This window comes from Podarcis cretensis, assembly GCF_951804945.1.
Source record: "Podarcis cretensis genome assembly, chromosome: 7".
Lineage (NCBI taxonomy): Eukaryota > Metazoa > Chordata > Lepidosauria > Squamata > Lacertidae > Podarcis > Podarcis cretensis.
The window spans coordinates 39745578-39765097 of NC_137176.1; the positions used below are offsets into that span (position 1 = coordinate 39745578).

The 19520-nt window shown below is 40.0% G+C and overlaps 1 protein-coding gene and 1 long non-coding RNA gene across 3 annotated transcripts in view; both read right to left on the bottom strand.

Annotated features, from left to right (window-relative positions):
* LOC307219674 overlaps positions 1-19520 on the bottom strand; it is a 586866-nt gene that overhangs the window by 158020 nt on the left and 409326 nt on the right. The gene's annotated exons all lie outside the window — the stretch shown is intronic.
* Positions 1-19520, bottom strand: part of DOK6 (docking protein 6) — a 181391-nt gene that overhangs the window by 26998 nt on the left and 134873 nt on the right. For both annotated transcript variants that reach the window (XR_013840470.1, XM_079982984.1), the window contains exon 7: positions 14896-15013. Coding sequence is in view for 1 of the 2 variants with exons in the window: in XM_079982984.1 (XP_079839110.1) it covers positions 14896-15013 (118 nt within the window). In the remaining variant the exon portion in view is untranslated. The remainder of the gene's footprint in view (positions 1-14895; positions 15014-19520) is intronic.

The window sequence follows — 19520 nt, forward strand, 5'->3', positions numbered from 1 at the left end:
GGTGGAAGGCAATCGGAGACGAGGCTATCCAAAGCTCCTGAGACAAGTTGTTTCGCAATACTGGTGAGGCCACTGAGAAACCCCTATCACTTGTATTACTTTATTATTATATTATTTTGGTCACCTTTTACAGTAGAATGTCTCAAAGTGACTTGACAAAAAATAAGATACAGCAAATGAAGGCAATTTAAAGCATTGACAATACAAGATACGTAAAATGCTCCACCAATAATAAATTAATAAGAACCAAGTCCTACCCACCACACTGAAAGATGAACACCACCACATTGTCAGCATCTGTCCGTCTTGGGAGATGATGGAAGGATGTGCCTTTGAGCATCAAACCATTGATCTAATTTCCCTTTTACATTCTCACAATGCCCCCAACCTACCACTGCTCTGGTGAACATTGTGGGAAATTTAAAGCAGTGGCCAGATTCAGTTGCAAACATGGCCACTGCAACAAGGTAAATTCGCCATCAGAGGAACAGGCCCAGCAGAGGACAATTTTGCTCAGGGTTTCCTCAGACTTGGAGCCCTGATGGTGGTAATGAAATACATTGGTCAATAATGACTGATTTGATGCTTTCTTAGTACTGTGCCACTTAGATTAGCTTGTACCACCTTGGATGTATTTAAAAAATGTAAAACTGAAAATATAAATTAAAATATCACAGCTCAATCCGCTGCATGTTTATTCAGAAGTAAATCCGATCAAGTGCAGTGAGGCATACTTCCAGACCAGTGTCTTATGTGGAGTGGTGGTGGAGATTCTGTGGTAATTGCTTTACCAAATCCGCATCAGGACATGGCATCCTTCTTTCTACAAATAAAGAATGTTTAGCCACCACCACTTTTAAGAATCACATATATTCTGGAAATTCCTACTGATAACACTGTCTTAGCCGTATCATCAAATTCAACTTGGTTTTACTCTAGGCAAAGTTCTTTGACAATTTTAGTGTTCTTGGAGGATCAAACTTATGTAGTAAAAGTGGAAGTTACTGCATTTACAGCAACGTGATTGATGGGACCCACTTGTGAACAACTTTGGATCCAACCTAATGGTATAATTTCATGATCTGCACAATCATTTCCTGTTTGTGGTACCATATCATATGATTAATTAAGCTTTAGGTGGCAGTCATTTGGAGCCATCCATCTTCCTTCACAAAGGACATCCTCTCTATGTTTAACTCTGCATTTCTGGTGCGTTTCTTTGAGCACAAATGAAAGCTAGCCTTTAAAAGGTACAACATGAACTGATAGAAAAATGCCTCCCAAGACAGACACATACTGTGCTTGCTTAGCAATCAAAAACTCACTTTTCAAAGCACTGTCTGTTGAGTCATACTTGACTCGCCTCTAAGTACACTCAAACCACTGATACAAAGAAGCATGACAGTAGAGTCAAGACACAGTTTAAGCAAGCTCTGTCTAATTCATTAATTGAGATTCCAGCCAGATATTCACCAAGCTTTCTTTACACTGCCCGTGGCTGATACAATTGGTATGACATTTTGTTTTCCGTGTTCTCTGATACAGATCAGCTAAAATGCGAGCAAATGCTGTTCCACATTCTGTATCAAAGCCTAAATTCATGCAACAGCGCTGGTGTCTTCCTTCCTATCAGAGTTTTTCTTGCCTTTCTCCCCAACGTCGAAAATTTAAACAAACTCCTTGGGGACAGAGCAATGTCCTTTCCCCCCCCCCCTTTTTTCATTTATGAAACACTGTAAAGTGCCATATACATTAATTGTGCCAAATAAATAAACTCATTCTTTAAACAAGAATTAGCTTAAGGACCAAAAATGTGGAACAATCGTGGTTGTTCTTCAAGAGTATTTTTTATTATCATCTGTAGAACAAAGGATGCATGGTACAAACACAATATAGCTCCTGGAGCCACTTACATTATCTGGTACCAAAACAAGGAAGGTATGTAAAACAAAAGTGCATTCTGGTAGGTTACTTATTAAGTGGGAAGTCTATGCTATATATTCTCTTACCTAATGTATACAAGAAGGAAAATACAATTCTATGCCCACTAACCTTGGAGTAAGCCCAGTCGAAATCATGCGTAGACATGCAAAGGACTGTGCGGTAACCCACTCCCTGAAATCCATGGAACTAAAAAAATGCTTAAATTTTCTGGATCATGACTTAACGCTAAAAAGAAAAGCAATAAATATACTTTTAAATGTTCAGGACAAGGCAACATAATGCTCAGAGGGAGTGGTGTTCTCTCACACTTGTCCATGAATCATGGTAAGATGTACTGAGGTTAAGGATAAGGATAAGGGAGAAATCAATTCATTTCACATTTTAATGTGCAGTTACTTAACTTGTACTTCCTAAACCAAATCAAACTATAACACAGTGATCTTTCAAAATCTTCACCCCTTTAAAAATGCATATAGAAGTCTTATATTATGGAATAGTGCACAAATATACTTATCTAATATATACATGTAAAAATAATAAGCAAAATGCTTTATATTGAGCTAAATTACTTACAAAAATGTGTATATTAGGAAAAAGGAACACAAACTGCTGTGGAAATGGGGTGAATTTAACTGGGAATTGGAAAAAAGAGAAACAAAAAATGGCAGTCACCCATCCCTAAGACAAATTTCAGCTTGTATATGAAGTTTTTGACCACCAAAGGGCACTTGGGCTCTGTCAGCCATTTTGGCTTGTCAAACTTTAACTTAAACATCTATAGGTAAATGAAATTGGATTATTCAAATCTGTAAAGTTCAATAGTTACAGCGCAAACCAAACCCAAAATCCACCAGGATTATTGAGTTTCAAATAGGTGGAACTTGGGCTGTCCTGGCTGAACTGAGCTGAGGCTATGCTGGTTCAGTTAGGGCTCAATCAGTGAAATTTAAGCTGACAGAAATTGTGCCGGCATAAATACCCCGAAAGGGGCATTCCTGGGGTGTGAGGGGTGGTGAAAAGGGGCAAGGAGAGACCTATACATATTTCAGCTCAGTCATGTGACCCGATTACCCAATAGAACAAAAGGCAAAAAGGCTGGTGTAAGTCAAACTCTATTTTAAAGTTTCAGGTAGGTAGCCGTGTTGGTCTGACGCAGTCGAAATATATATAAAAAATTAAAAAATTGTCCAGTGGCACCTTAGAGACCAACTAAGTTTGTTCTTGGTATAAGCTTTCGTGTGTATGAAGAAGTATCTGAAGAAATGTGCATGCATATGAAAGCTTATACCAAGAACAAACTTAGTTGGTCTCTAAGATGCCACTGGACATTTTTTTTAAAAAAAATTATATTTCTATTTTAAAGGTTTACTTTCCCTCTCCCAGGCAGCAGGCTGCCTCAGCTGGCAGTATTTCCACTTGTGAATGGACTTTACAGTAGGGTTAACTTATGCTCACTTAATTTTGGGATTGCCTTGCCCATCAGAGTAGACCTATTGAAATCAATGGACATAAGTTAGTCATGACTGACTGTAATTTGGTAAGATGCCAAATGGATATACACTTTTCCAGATAAAACTGATACGGAAGTGAAATTGTTTTTTATTTGAGCTTATTTGTCGAGGTTACTTTTGTTTTTGTTCCTGCTTCAGATGGTTTCAAAAATATGACCCGATCTTCCATTCAGGCCTTCTATTCACTGAACTGTACTTATCTACCAGACAGTGAAAAATAGCTAGACTGTCCAACCCTAGGGTGAGTCATCCAACTGCACGCCACAGTTTTAGGTAGAAAACTTCGTGCTAGTTTGAGAAGAGAGTTAACTGCCGTGGAGTCAAAGCCACAGTTATTCAGGTGTAAGTTTCACTGCATTTAATGGTATTTAACAGATCATAGAGGATTGCAGCTTTTAAATGTTGATTTGTTATTTGAAAGTAATTATATTTTCTTATTTGGCTGGCAAAGCTATTGCAACATTAAAGTCCGTGGAGATGACAAAAGAACAGCAAATCTGAAATGAAAATATTTGATCAAGGCAAAGCATTATGCAGACCTGTAATCAACCTAACTTCAAATGAATAACCTATCCAGTTATTACCATGGCTTTAAAATGTCCTCATCCAGCCCAAGCTCTTTGGGCATCACAAGTCTAAATGCATAAGCAAGAAATAACACATATGGACACACACACTTCCACTATAAGATCTGTCTGAAAAATATGATTATTTTGAATCAGTAAGTGAGCACTGTCCTCTCCTCCAACTATGTGCTTTCATTTCTTCCAAATAGCTACTGTTGCTTTCAAAGTCCCCCCCCCCAACAGCTTGCAATACACAGTACCTCCTGTCCCCAGGACCTGGGAGCACTGAAATCATACAGCATTTATGATAGAAAGAAAGCTTTCAGCAGAAAATGCCTGATTTCTATGGCTAGCTAATTAATCTAAGGAAAGACAAAGTCAGAAGCAGTCATTGGTAGCACAAGAGGAACAATGGACCAAGTACTTTTGTTTTCTGTCAACCTTGCATATGTTGCAAGGTGATATTCCCTTCTTATTAAATAAACTGAAATGTATTGATTTATGTGCTTCTGTTTACTTGAATCCCCTTAAAAGTGGCAAAAGATGCAATATTTATAAAAGCAATGTAGCAAGAAAGTGTTTGTTTTATTCTGCATTCTTATTTTTAAAAACATTACACATGCTAAAGACTGCTGCCGGCAATAGCGATTGTTTCTCCCCAAGTTTAGCGTTGGTTTCTACAAATTTCAGGGGAGACAACGCATTTGATTTTATTATTTTATGTTATTTAATGGATTGCTGGCACACATGATATGTAACAATAGAAAATGGAATCCACAGAGTCCTGTTTTGTGGCTCATGTATGCTTATTGGTCCATTTGAAACCAATGGAGAACACTGTGGCCAATACCCAGTGCACTCTCTTGAGCTACACAGATTGTCTCTTACTGGCTCCATCTGAGGAAATTTATAATCTCTCTCTAAGGCTCCTCATAAATTGCCAGCATGGTCATCACTTGGGCAAAATTTGGCTACCCTTTTGCTAAGCAGTTTGCTACTTCACACCTTTGAGAGCTGTAATCAACTTGCATTGTAAAGCCAGCACAATAGGCACATTTCCCCCCTTCGTTTATGACTGAAGTCTCAAAAATCTTGATGACTGGCTATAATTTTACAATACTCTGGGGCATGTTATATCACCTCATTTCAATTTTAATATTTTCAGGATGATGGGAGAGGCGCATGAAATAAAATAACACAGAGAACTGTTTAGAAGAAAAAGATCTACAAGGTGGAAACTAGAAACAAACAGGCATGAAACCATTTGAACTATGATCAGATACTTCTAATGTGTACAAAGCTTACAATTCATGCATACAACAGGCCGCCCCTGCGGACCAGTATTACAGATACATTACCTTTGCACAAACATTAGCCCATGTATCCAATGTCTCTGTCACTGAAGTCCACTGACTTGGAAGTTATTGCAGCTATTTTCTGCCCCTAATCACAATGTATGTGTTAAATGTGGTATTTACTAGCAGAATGCAAACATGGGAATGACAGCCCGAGTCCCAGCACCTGTTTTCCTACAATGCTTAGCATCCTATATACAAATAGCACTCTGTGAGAGTGGACCTTTACGAGGTGCCAACTTGGATAAAATATTTGGGGGTGAGGTAAGCCCCACACAACTGATCACATGATGTGGTGTATGCAAAACATTTCAATGAGAATACCCATCAACTTTGGAGGGGGCCCAATCCCCTCAAATATTTTATTTCTCAGAGAGTGAGAAAAGTGAGATTCAAGAGGTAAAATACATAGGTAAAAGGTGGTTAGGCAAGCTGCTATATAGTTAAGTCAGTGACGATAGAATGTTGGGTTTAGGATATTAGAAACAAGATTTGCTTTTTTACTAAATACCGGTAACTATTGTTTTCCATAAATATATGAATGTGCTCCAGTCTGGGTGGATTATAGGAATAACGTGTCTTGCCCTACATGTTAGCTGTGAATACAGTGTTAACCATACAGAGGATGTCTTACTATCCCCCTGTAACTCTACATGTTGTCAATACGTTATTCTTGAGAGGAAGATTAAGGGAACTCTGAACTCGGTAACTAGCCAAGTGAAATTCCTAGTGATTTCCAGAGCTGGGGCTTGCTGAGAAGCCCTGAAACATCAGAACACTGGAAATATTTTTGGCATCTAGGAAATATGTCAGAGAAATGTAATTTTTGTTTGCTTGCTTTCAATAGGTGCCTTATGGTGAAGTTTAGGAAGTACCACTTGATGAGATTTTTATTGTTGTTTATTACTATTAATACACTGTTTGTAGATGGATGGTTGTTACAACTGGCCACCTATATATTGTCCTGGAACAGGGTGCCTACATGTGTTTGGGAGAGAAAGTGAACATTTCTACTAGCTGGAAAAGACAAGAGTTCTAATTTTCATTTCCGGCTGACTATATGCATCAGTAAACTTAAGAGCTCCCAGTGTTGAAAAATTTCTTTCAGAGAGATAATGGTCCCCTGCTGCCTACGAATCTGAATATTATATTACTGACACTTAATGCAACAGCATGTGCCAACTCTGTGGGTATTACCCAGACTGTAGCAAATAAATGCTTGGGGCAATTTCATGCTGGGTGATGATATTGGGGAAGGGACCATGAACAGTCAACCATTCCACAGAGTTTTCCTGATAGTCTCAATAAGACTTTCTACTCAGCATCTATTGTGTAATTTTCTAAATCTGTTATTTATTAGCCTTTCACTAAAAATAAATATAGCCATGTAAGGCAAACACATCCCAGTTTGCTGAAAACCTTTCATATAGATGACCAGTAGTTTGAGCAGTAATATCCTGCTTTTATTTGAGAAGAAAGAATCAAGTGGAGTTGTTCATATGAAGCACCCAGTTCACAACTAATGTTATCTCCATGGTGCATCAATTTTCTGTTGTTCATAATATGTCTCCAGGTCAGGTATGTATGAACCAAAGCTCTGGTACAGCAATCTATCTCTGGATCTGGACCCATGTGTACATGGTGCAAGTCAGTTGATTTAATTTGTTCATGTTGGGGCCAATGAACATGCCATTTACGCTACCAGCTGGAAAGACCATAGCAGTGCAAAAATGTATTTGAATTTTTTAAATCTGTCTTTTATTTGCATGACTGTGGTAGTACAAAAACAAAACATGACCATCCTCAGTGTATCCATTTCCCTAGCAATGTCCTTTTGGAGTAATGTAATAAGTATTTATGAATGTAATGAGTGGATCATCATGTGATAATTAAGAGAACTGATTCAGGTTTGCTTAAAGAAATCAATACAGTATTTTTTTAAAGGATGCTTTGCAATATACATTGGAAAGTGGAACATAGGCAAAACAAAGCACTTCTGTTATGGTATGAAAAAAGAGAGATAAAAAGAAATGCATACAGAGGAGCGTGCCTTACAGTGCTATTTCTCAAAACAAAATACTGCTCTGATGAATGGAGAATGAGACAGTTGACAAGACGGATGATAGATTTCCATTTCCTAACCTGAAACACATCATTTCATCTAGGGCAAAGCATCTGGGACATCAAAAGCTGACTGAGGGATGATGCACCAAGTCTCTCTACAAATAAAAGCCTTGCAAAAACTGCTTAGGTGCTGATTAATTATATATTGGGCATCAGCAGTGGAAAAGGCCTACTAAAGCCTGTATGATCCTGTAACATTGTCCCCAGAAGCATTGTTGAAGAGGAAAAAAAGATGGTAACCAATGGGCAGCCATAGTCCACCCCCAAATATCCCTGGGAATGAACTATCATCATGCACAAGAGTACCTATGGCAAGAACATGGAACACCTAGATCTGACTGGCAGAGGCTCACCAGGATTTCAGACAGGGAACATTCTCAGTCCTTCCTGGAGATGCTGGGGATTGCTTTGCTTGCATGCAAAGCAGTCACTCTGCCACTGAGCTTTAGCTTTTGCTCATGGGATCAGAAATAAAAATGTTTCATTTTCAACAGGCTTCTATGGCAATATGGAAAAGCAGCAAAACATGGTCTACTAGAGTCATACTTGGCGGGTTTCTATTTTACTTCTTATATCAGGTACCACTTGTTGATATTATATTTGAAAATGTACCTTAGCATAAAAAAACAAGTACCTTTGTAAATTAAATTTATATGGAGTAGGAGAAATGCACAATGTTGTTAAGAATTAAATGAAGTATTTTTCTCTTAGGAAAGGAACCAGCCAAGCAAACCAATAAAACATGAACAGAGTTAAACAAGATTTGATAAAAGGTAATCCAATGAAGATACGGTAGAATAACCTCACTTTTATAACAATTCATCTTTAAATAATGTCCTCAACTGTATAGCTTGCAATGCACACATAAAAATTCAATTTTGCTTAAATGTGTCATTTATATCTCAGCTCAAACTTGAATAAATGCTCTACTTCTCAAGACTTTGTGTCACCAAACCTGAGAAATAAGTACAACTATACTTGACAAATATGCTATCTTGCCTACGCTCCTAGGTCTTTATTTTATGTTTATAATTTATTTATGTTTTCCTAAATCATCCTAAAGCCAAAATACTGGGCCTATCCTTGTGTGTGCCTTTTGTACTGATGCTGGTTTCCAGGTTACTTAACATATGATAAACAAGACTATAATGAAGATGTTCTATTCCTCCATTCAGAGAATATACTTCTCTCTTGCCCTAGAAATGGGATGGAGATGGAGAGGATGACCAGTTTATTCTGTTTCCGTTCTACTGAACGTGCAGAGCAATCCAAGCCTCCTTTTGTGGTTGTGGTTTTTTTTTTTGGGGGGGGGGGGTTGGATTGGACATAGATATCCTCTTCCCAACTATTAGTGCATTATCTCCCCCTTCCACCTGCCAAATGTGAGTGGTGTGGTGTGGGGAGTGCCACAAGTGAGATGCGCACTGGCAGCAACCATGGAAGGCCTTAAACAGGGCATTCTGGGGAGAGGGAGGGTCTAGCTGGCCTGAGATCTATTGGATCTGAACAGGGCTGGACTCTGGTTTCAAATTTCAGCAGACCCTTTGCGTGGCCAAAATTTGGCACCCCTGCCTCTCACATTCCTTTCTGCTCAATTTACTGTGTCATAGTAGTGATGCCCTGCGGTGTCACCTATACCTGGTGCCCCACTGCAGTGGAACCAGTCACACTGCCTAAATCTGCCTCTGATCTGAAGCTGGTCACACGACTGTCGTACAATGGCATTAGGTCCAGTTGCTGAACCATCTCCCAACTGGTGCAGCCATGCAAGGCAGGGTTGCTGATGTACCACTAGTGATAGCAGTGTGAGTGCGTGGAGTGGGAGGTTGAATCTAAGGAATCCTTTTTTGTTACTGTTGCTGAAAAGTATATTATATAACCTGTAAAGTCTCACTCTGCATTTCTGTATCTTACTGTCCTCTGGAATATGCGGAATAGCATTACCAGACCATGTGAAGCAAAGAAAGACTTTATACAACACATTTTGATGTGCTGTCTAGTGACGATATTATGATAAGATACCAGGAAGTGCATGTAAAAACCTAAAAACAAAAGTCTGCTGGACCACTAAGTCCAGAATCCTCTTGTTCACTAAGTGGCTAGAGAAACCTGAGGAGACCCCCCCCCAAAAAAAAAATCCTGTGAGGCAAGGGCATGAGATTGAGCAGCTGGAAGTCACTCAGCATAGACTATTATGAAAGATGTATTCCCTAAACTTTCACTATGATTTGTCAAGACAAACTAGTTTCATGACTTAAGGCAGGCATAGGCAAACTCTGCTCTCCAGATGTTTTAGGACTACAACTCCCATCATCCCCAGTGGCGTAGCGTGGGGGTGCAGGGGGGGCCGGCCGCACCGGGCGCAACATGGGGGGGCACGCTCGCACTAGCAGCTCTCTGCCCCTACTAAAATCCACGGGTTAGGGAGCCCGCGCTCGCTCGGCTTGGTGAGGAGGTTGCAGAAGGGGGAGAGCGAAGCCTTCTGCCGCGGGCGAAAAAAGGAGAGGAAGCCGGGCGGGCGGGCGGACTGGCTGGCTGGTGGGGGTCTGGCTGCGCCTGCTGCTGCCGTTGCCGCTGCTGCCAGGCTTTGACAGCTTGGCGACGCGGAGGGAGAGGAGCTTTATGGTAATTGTGGCTCTCTCTCCACTAGCCTGGGTAGTGAGCCGAGCCGAGCCGAGCCGAGCCGAGCAGGGAGTCTGGCGAGGGGGCGGGAAGAGATTTCCCCCCCTTTTTTCCACCTCGCCTGGTCAAAAAGGAGAGCGGAGTCTCCTCAGGGCGCCCTCTGGCAGGGCAGGGCAGGGCAGGGCAGGGCAGGGCAGGGCAGGGCAGGGCAGGGCAGGGCAGGGCAGGGCAAGCAGAGCGAGGAGGAGAGAGAGGGGAAGGGGGGGAGCAGCCAGGAAATGCCGCGGTGTGGAGGGGGAATCAATTAAGGAGAGAAAGCGAAAAGCCTTGGAGAAAGGAAAAAAAGGAAAGAAAAGAGGCAGCTCCGGGAGAGCGCGGGGGAAAGAGAAGCCTCGCTGCTGCTGCTGCTTTGGGAGAGTGGAGTGGAGGTGGCTGTGCTGCTGCGGCTGCTGCCTCTACTAGTGGCGGCTCCCTGAGTGCTGAGCCCGCCGGGGGGAGGGGAGGGGAAAGAGGAGAGGGCGGGGAAGGGAAGGAGGAGGCGGCGAAGGGGGGCAGCGTGCAGCAGACGGAGCCCCTGCTCTCCCAGCGGCAAGGTGAGGAAGAGCGGCTTTCCCGATGGATTAAATCCCCAGAGCCAGTCCAGCCACACACACGCACACGCCACCGCCAGGACGCGGGGCTCTTGCCAGGGAAGAAAGAGCATGTAGGCGCCGTCGCCAAGGAGCCGTCGAGCCGTCGAGCCCACTGGGTTAGGGGCGCAAATTACTTGCCTTGCCCCGGGTTAGGGGGCACAAATTACTTGCCTTGCCCCGGGTTAGGGGGCGCAAATTACTTGCCTTGCCCCGGGTTAGGAGGCACAAATTACTTGCCTCGCCCCGGGTGCTGACAACCCACGCTACGCCGCTGATCATCCCTGACCACTGTTGTAGTCCCAAAACATCTGGAGGGCCGAGTTTGCCTATGCCTGACTTGAGGTTTGGTGTTAACTTGTTTCAAAGAAATCATAGTTACATTCAAAGGTTCAAATGAAACGGCACGCTGTGCTCACCTAAGAATAGAAACAGAAGTATCTGAAGCCTTCCTTCCAAGAAGTGGGGTGGGGAAAAGAAAACATGTGCCCATCACAATGAACCATGGTATATCATAATGCCCAAAAGCAACCATACTGAAACATTTTATATTGTTTCAGAGTCACAGTAGGATGAAGGAATAAATTTAGCAGTTTCTGTGAATATGAACACACAGTGGATATGCCAAAATGATGAATGCCCCTGCAATTCTGTTAACATACTTTAATTTGCAGAGAACTACAGATGCGCAAAGGAAATGCCCACAGGATTAGCCTACACGAGGACTGAACAGAATGACTCAGGCAAGTTTTTTAATGTTTTGTAATGGAATGGTTTTTAAAAAAATAAAGAAAAATCAAGTCATGATTTTGCAGTGAGTATTCATTCTCCTTTGTATTTTGTACTTGGGTGAAATCATTAAAACCTTAGATTTTATTTTATTCAACAATGAAACTTATATTAACACTTACATGCATTGGTAGCAGATTTCAAAATGATCAATTTCAGAAATAATTACAAAAATACAAGAAAAGGTCTTAGTAATGCAACTAACAGCTTGAAGAGCAGAAATTAAAAACTAAGGGTGTGATCCTAAACATAGATCCACAGGGATGAACAAGTAAGGATGTGGTGGATCTCTAGCTCAGCCAGCAGATTCCCAGCTCACCAAGGTGGTACTGATATATGTCCCCCCAACCCTGGCTTAGCCAGAGATACACCACTGTAACTCCCTCATCCTGTCTCAGCTAGATAGAGCTAAGCCAGCTGAACAGAATTGGCAGAACGTCATAGCATCAGCACTTAAGTAAATATGAGGCAATTAAATTGCCTGGTGGCACTGTTTGCATAAAAAACTTTAAGGCTGGACCTAAAGTATTAATTTCATTAAACATTTCTATTGATAAATATCGGAGTAAAGGGTTTAAGCTGTACTCTAATCAATACAAATAGCATGAAGGAAATTTGGCTTGGATATCAGATTTATGATATGGCTATGAAGTAGTTTTTATTTATTTCTCCAAAGAAATCCACATTCTGTTTTATTTTTTCCATTCAAAACATTAAATTTTAGAGTCATTCATTAAGAAAAGAGGTGCCAAAGCAGGCTATGGGTGGTAGTTTCCCTTACCCCCATTGACTTTGGCATTCTAAATGATTGTACTGCCATAGAAAGTCAACCAGATTTCAAACACACAGGGGGAAATTGAATGGCTCTGACAAGTGAGTGGAAAAGCTAGCTAGCTAGGTAGGTAACTATGGAGAAAGGTTATTTCTGCTTGTTACTACACTCATTTAAGAAAATAGCATGCAAGCTGGTTAATTATTATTCAAGTGCACCTCAATGATGCATTCAATGTTTGCAGGAAAACTCCTAAACCTGTCTAGAAAAGGCAAGTTAACAGATTTATCCATTGAAAAAAATGTATTACATGCCTATGTATTGCACTTATGCAAATTTTGGGGCTGGATTTGAACAATTTCTTGTGCAGAAAAAAAGTTGCAATTACATGATTGATGTAATGGATAATAAAATATCTGGTGTTGGCACATACAAGTGGTGAGCTAGGCCTGTTAGTGTTTCTGTGTCATTATGATATATTTATTCACTTCCTTGTGCCAAGACTCTTAAATCCTTTCATCATCAGTTTGAGCTTCATTCCTTTACTTACACACACACACACACACACAGTATGAAAGAGGATTTGTGTATTTTACAGATCAATGGGGCATAGTCCCAGGTAAATATATATAGGATTGCAGCCTAAATTATTCATCTTGGCCAATTTTCAAACCAAGGAATCAGCATATCATTCCTCTTCACCAAATGGAAATATTGTTTTATTTCAAATGAGTTACAGAGAAAAGAAAATGAAACAATTTAACTTGCCTTGATGCTCACATAGTGTGTTTACTTTAGGAGCCTGTTCTAAAGAAATGCAGCGGGTTACATGATCAGTTGAATTCATGGTATAAAACCACATGCTTTACCATACACATAAATGCTGTCTTTTGAACAATTTCACAAGCTGGCCACCTGCTGAGCTTAATTTAACGGAAAAAATATTTTTCAAAGGGAAACAAACATACTTTTAAAAACAACACTACTACACTATCAAAAACAGTTAAGTACTCCTTTGGGCAACATAACCCATATGTCCTATATTTTCTGAAACCAGTCCCTGGTTTAAAAATTGACTGCATAAACATATATTCAGCATATATATATGTACGTTGTCATAGTTCATGTGAATTGAACAAAGAATGTGCATGAACAATAGTGATTTGCCTAGTCACATGAAAGCACACAGAATGTAAACAAACTGACTGATTAAATTGAGTATTTCATGAATTGCCAGTAACTGATCATAGTCTCCAAACTGTCTTGCAGAGTGGGTTTTTATCCAATGGTTGTTTTTTAAAATATATATATATTACAACCATGTACATTAACAGAGCAAAGTACTAAATTCTGTGTTGACATAACCAATTTGTGAAATTACATGGAAGCTATTATTCTATGAAAGGTTTATCGGTGACATTCTCTTTATATCCCTGTGCAGATATAACACTCCTGAATATTTAGCATACCATGGGATCATGCACTCCCTTCCTGATTCCTTTTTGGAGAACAGATTTTCATCAACTGTTACACGAATCACAACACTGTCATACAGGGCCAAGAGCTTAGGGACAATTTGGAGACTGTTTTTTAAAAAATTCATCACGAATAAGTAATCATTCACAATGTGAATTTTTAAACCAGGTTTGAGGACACTGAAGCCTCAATTGTTCTACCATCAAGTCAAATCACCACGCCAGAAAGTCATGAACCTGTTATTTTTGAAGGAATTATTGATGTTACTGTGTATATAGGGCACCCTTCTTTTGACGAGTGAACCCAGGAATCAACTGAGAGCAGATTACTGTCCAACCAACACAGTGGTGAATTCAATATATTTCTTAATGACTTTTCAAGCATTCCAATGAAGAAGGGCCTCAGAGGATGATCTCTGGGCCTGGGTAGGCTCATATGGAGAGAAGCAATCCTTGAGGTATTGTGGTCCAGTAGCTGGCTACTACATGCCTCATTCCCAAAGAGTAGCAAGTAAACCTGGAAGAGTTAGCAGTGTTTCTTTTGCCTAGTTGCTTGCAGAAGACCATTCCCACCAGCCAAATGTACAACTCCTAGACTAGCAATAGGCTTTTGTCAAAGATACGTCTCCTGCATACAGAACCTTTCCTTCTATACTTGACAAGGCACTGCAGTAATTGCCTATTTATTTTTCACTGGGAAATGGCCAAAATGTATGGGGAATGTGCCAGTTTAAACAAAATCAAATCTTCTCTAACTGCAAATTGTTTCCTCTGAGAAATTCCATACAACCCTTCCTCATTAGATACCGAGAAGCCACACATTATACATATATTCCGTTTAAAAGCTGAACTGTCAAATTGACTTCTCAACCTATGCAATATTTCTGGTAATAATATACACCATTAGAAGAAGAAGGTGTGTGTTTTCTTTATTAAAAGTGGTGAGTGAGGAGGAAGCATATCTCACCATCCCTACTGAGTCTGATGACAAACCTTAGTAACTGAAATGGAGAGAAAACCGCCAATGCAGATGAAAACAATTTGCATGAGTTTTGCTCAATGTGAGAGAATCTAATGGACATACCATTTTAATATTCAAGCATCTTACCTTGTAAACTGTAGATTTCTCCCACGCTGTTCTGCCTAGTGATGTGATGCCAGTATGCACTACGAGGAAGCGAGATTGACTTGGGTAATGTCATAGGTTCAGTCAAACTGGTCTGGAGCTTGAAAGATGAATAAAATGTTATAAATTCTATTGCCCAGTTCACATCAGTGTTACATGTTTCAAACCACTATAATCACACACAGTGTTGTGAATTAAGTATACTTTACTCATAGTTAACTACTTTTTATTGTTTACAGCAGTAACGAAGAGAGTCCACTGAAACACAGGAGGAAAGTACATTGAAATATATTTCAGATGAATCCATATGAAGCTGCTTCCAAAATTGCAAGTGAAATCCTGAGTGGAAGTAAAACACTTTGACAACTCTTTTGGTGTCACAAGAAAAAAACTCCCCGCCCCCATCAGACTTGGTCAGATTGGGGAATAGGGCTGAACAGAACTGGGAACCAGCTGCTCTGAGAGGCAGTGTTCTGTGCAGAGTTCATGGGTTTGCAAGCAGCAATCTCATTAGAAGGTAATGATTCAGAAAAACAGCATTAATTCTCATGTGGCCCCTGTACTGCGGCTATTGTATAATGATTAAAGGACAACAGGGACATGTCAGAAAGGGACACGCAGTACAGCACACTCTGAACATCACAACAATGTGTTCCTTCCCTGCCTTCCCATTTCTGTCCACACAAAATACTACATTAACGAGTATGGAATTGCTGCAAATTTAGAGATATTCTTGTTGATTTCCCTTGATGATATATTTATAATTACACAAATAATTTCCACAAACAACATACTTACTCCAGAGTGATCCTATTAGATTCCCATAAAATTACTAGTCTGGAGAAAACAATTTGTTTGTAGTCGCAACTCTCTTGCATTACGATATCTGATGCAGCTCCATTCAACACTTCAGCAAAACTGTATGTTGCTTTTTTTTTAACATTTAACCCCCCCTTCCAAATTAAATCCTAACTTAATGTATTTATCAAAATCAAAACAAAACAAAACAAAAACATTTCAGTTGTAATCTGAATGAGCCTATTTCATTTGAGGCAGAATTTAAGTCAAGTCATCTCAGTCAAACCAGTTCCTGGATGAGGAATGAGGAATGAAATTGGGAAGGGGACACACTAAACTCTGAAATCATTCTGTTGACAGGCAAGCTCCTTTTTATTATTTTTTAAATAAATCTGACCTGTTTTATTTCTGCATGCTGCTTTTCATTTACTCTTTGAAACTGTGGTGTTTTAATATGTTCTACTGCATTTTTAACCCATTTTAAAAGCCATATTTGGAACTTGTTGAAGAGTGAGGTATACGCCCATAAAACAAAGAAACAACTCTGCTTACTCTGCTAGATCAGACTAAGGGTGAACCACTGCAGGTATAGGATGGCATATAAATTCAATAAAACAACAACAGCAGCAACAATAGCAGCATAGCAGTCCCACCCTGCTGCCCCTTGCAAACTGGAATGCAGTGGCACACAGCCTCTGAACTTAAGACCTTTAAGCGGAACCTCATGTCTAAAAGCCACTGGCAGATCTATCCTCCATGGGTTTTTCTAACTCTTAATTCTCTTTTAAACCTATCTCAGGCAGTGACCATTTGAAGGGACCACTTTGTGGTCATTAATTCCATATGCATGCACTGGGTGAAGTATTTTATTTTGTCTTAATTACAGCCAATCAGCTTCAAGGAATGACTGACAGTTCTAACACAATGGGAGTGGAAGAAAAAGTTTTCCTGATCTACAGTACTGGGATACAGTAGGTCAGTCATAAGATTCATAATCTAAGGGTTGTGGGTTTTGAGTCCCATGTTGAGCAAAGGATTCCTGCATACAGGGTGTGGTCCCTTCCCTTCCAGCTCTGCAATTCTATTATTCTACCTTATTGTCTTTTTCTTTCTCTGGAACTAAGAGTCCCAAACACTCCAGATATTCCTCATAGGGAAGATGCACCAGCAGCAATCACTGCCGTTTTGCTTGCCTTTTTCTTATGCTATTTTTTCAGTTTCAATAATGATCTTTTTCTGAGATGAGTCCACCTCAAATCCACCCCCAATCTGCTCAACAGCTGATCTTGTGAACCTTACTTTTAAAAGAAGGCAGCATGTGTCCTAGGAGCAGCCTGGATGCAGAGTTGAACTGGACCACTACTTTTGGTTCAAGCAACCCTGAAAAGTTTCCATTTCTTACATATGATAAAAATCCAAACATAAAATTTTGAAATATATGTTGCCTCTTCATTTTTCAATATTTTATTTTCAGCAAGAAGAAAGATATGCAAACAAGCACAATACACCATTTCTGCCAATGGAAAAAAATGTATCTAATGATGCAGTTTTATGGGTATCAATTTGTATTTCTTTATTGCAACATGTTTTCACGTAGCTTACCTCACTTGCAAGTTTTTATTAGAGCCTGTATTGAGAGTACTGTAAAGTACAGGAGTACTGGGAGTGCAGCTCATGGATGCCCTTTGGGTTTCACTTCAAATGAGTAAAAAGTACCTCAACCTCCAGTATGGCTTTTGAAGTTTTAAGAGCTGCATTTTTCTCTGGGAAAAAGGCTATTTGATCTCACACATTATCTAAATGTTATGTGAGATCAAAAGACCCTTTTCTAAGAAAGAAAAACAAAATCTTCTAAGAACCTTCAAAAGAAGCTGCGGAAGACTTTATCTTGAGAAAGAGGGAATTCTGTCTCAGAACCAAATCTGACCAGCAACAATTCCCTGCCCTATTAAATTAGGCTAGACTAGTTACACGTATTTACACAATGGGTTTTGGTTTACACACAAAAACATAACAGCATGGTACTAGACAGGAAATGTTGGAACTAATGCTTGAGTTGTTACTTTTTGATTTGGTGTAGCTATGCTGTCAGATATACTGTTGCTGTGGCATACTTCTGACAACAAGAGTTGTGGAAGAATGTCATCGTAGATTAAGATCTAGACACAATATAAATGGAAAAGCTTGCATATGGCCTGGAATGTGTCTGCCTAAATGCCTCAGTTGTGGTTATTCAGAGAAGGAAACCAGAAAACCCATGCCACAGAAAAAGGGGAGATAAAAGTCACCTATGTCTCTGGCTCCCATTTGCATACGACAGATTCCACTGACTTGTACCTGGCCACAGAAATAATGTTTGCACATTGGACTTTGACTGTCTTTAGTTCAATGAAGTGCACCTTCAATATTCTGAACATAGGTTCCATGAGCTTTATGAAGGAATCCTGATTAATTGAATGGCGCTTTAAAGCATTCTGCTGTTTTTATTGTAACGGGGAAAAAGTTTTCTGTCTGGACAAGTGACAGTTGGTTTAACTGTCACTGAGGGACCTTAACTGAGAGTTGAGGTGGGGTTGGAGATTGGACTCTCAGTATGCAAAAGGAGAATAGAAAATATGCTTTTTCTGATACGTGGTTGCAAGTTTAGAATATTCAGTTAGACACTGTGGTTGGCTGAGCCTGAACTAGAGGTGCCAGAACGGAACATATAGTTGAGTGCTGGTTGGCCAGGAGTCCATCCATGCTTGTTAGGGAGTCTATGTTGGTTGGTGCTTAGTAATCATGGTGGATAGTCACAAGAAGACGACAGCAGACAAAGAGGATCTGAAAAGAATGCAGGGTGGGTTGGTGGCCAGTTCAGGTTAAAGGGACAAAGGGAAAACCTATGTATAAGCACCAAGGGACAAGAAGTGAGAGGCAGTTTGGAATGTGAGGGTCTGATGTCTGGAAGGAGAACCAGATGAATATTCTAACAAAAACAGGCCTGCACTTCAATAGGTTAGTAAGGGTTGAAACTTCAACAAGAGTCCTTGTTGCCTTGTTGAGGCCTAATTGGAGTGGAGCAAATAAGGTCATCTGGCAAAAGAGTTTTAATAGGTTAACGAACTGCTTCTGAAAAACTGGCTTAGTAAAATAAATTCTATTTAAAGTGACAGTAGCATGTTAATTAATCGTATACTTTTAAAGAAACAGTACTACATTAAAGAAACTACATAAGCTTAGGAGTGGAAGTTGGCAAAATGAGTTAGAAATACCTGCCTTCCCTTGCCATGGTTTTAATAATGGATACACCATATTATTGCCCTAAATTTTACACCTACATGGTGAAATAATTAAGTCCTTTTCAGTCCATAGATGTTAGGCTAGTATCGGTATATGCTTCTTAAAAGGAACATTGCTCATTTTTTAATTCTACAATCCTTATAACAGTGTCATTGTGCCATTGTGTTTCAGAATAAAAGATGTACCTGGAACCATGGAGAGAACCACTTCACACATGTTTTCCTTCTCACAAATTATGTAGTACACATAGACAAGAGTTGGGCATTTGTGGAGAACATTGCAGAAATTATCTGATAGCAGATTTTACAGGGGGGAAACAGCAGGCTTCCTTTCAAACCTAACATTACTACAATTTCTGCTATTATTCCACACAACAGGAACAAAGCCAGTTACAAAGAAGACAACTATGAGGAAAAGGAAGAGAGAGAGAGAGAAGTTAAGAGCTCATGCTATCTTGTCGATGTGATTCCATCTGAATTACAAACTGCGCAATGGGACTGCCCTCTCAGCCACTCCATCTCATTGGA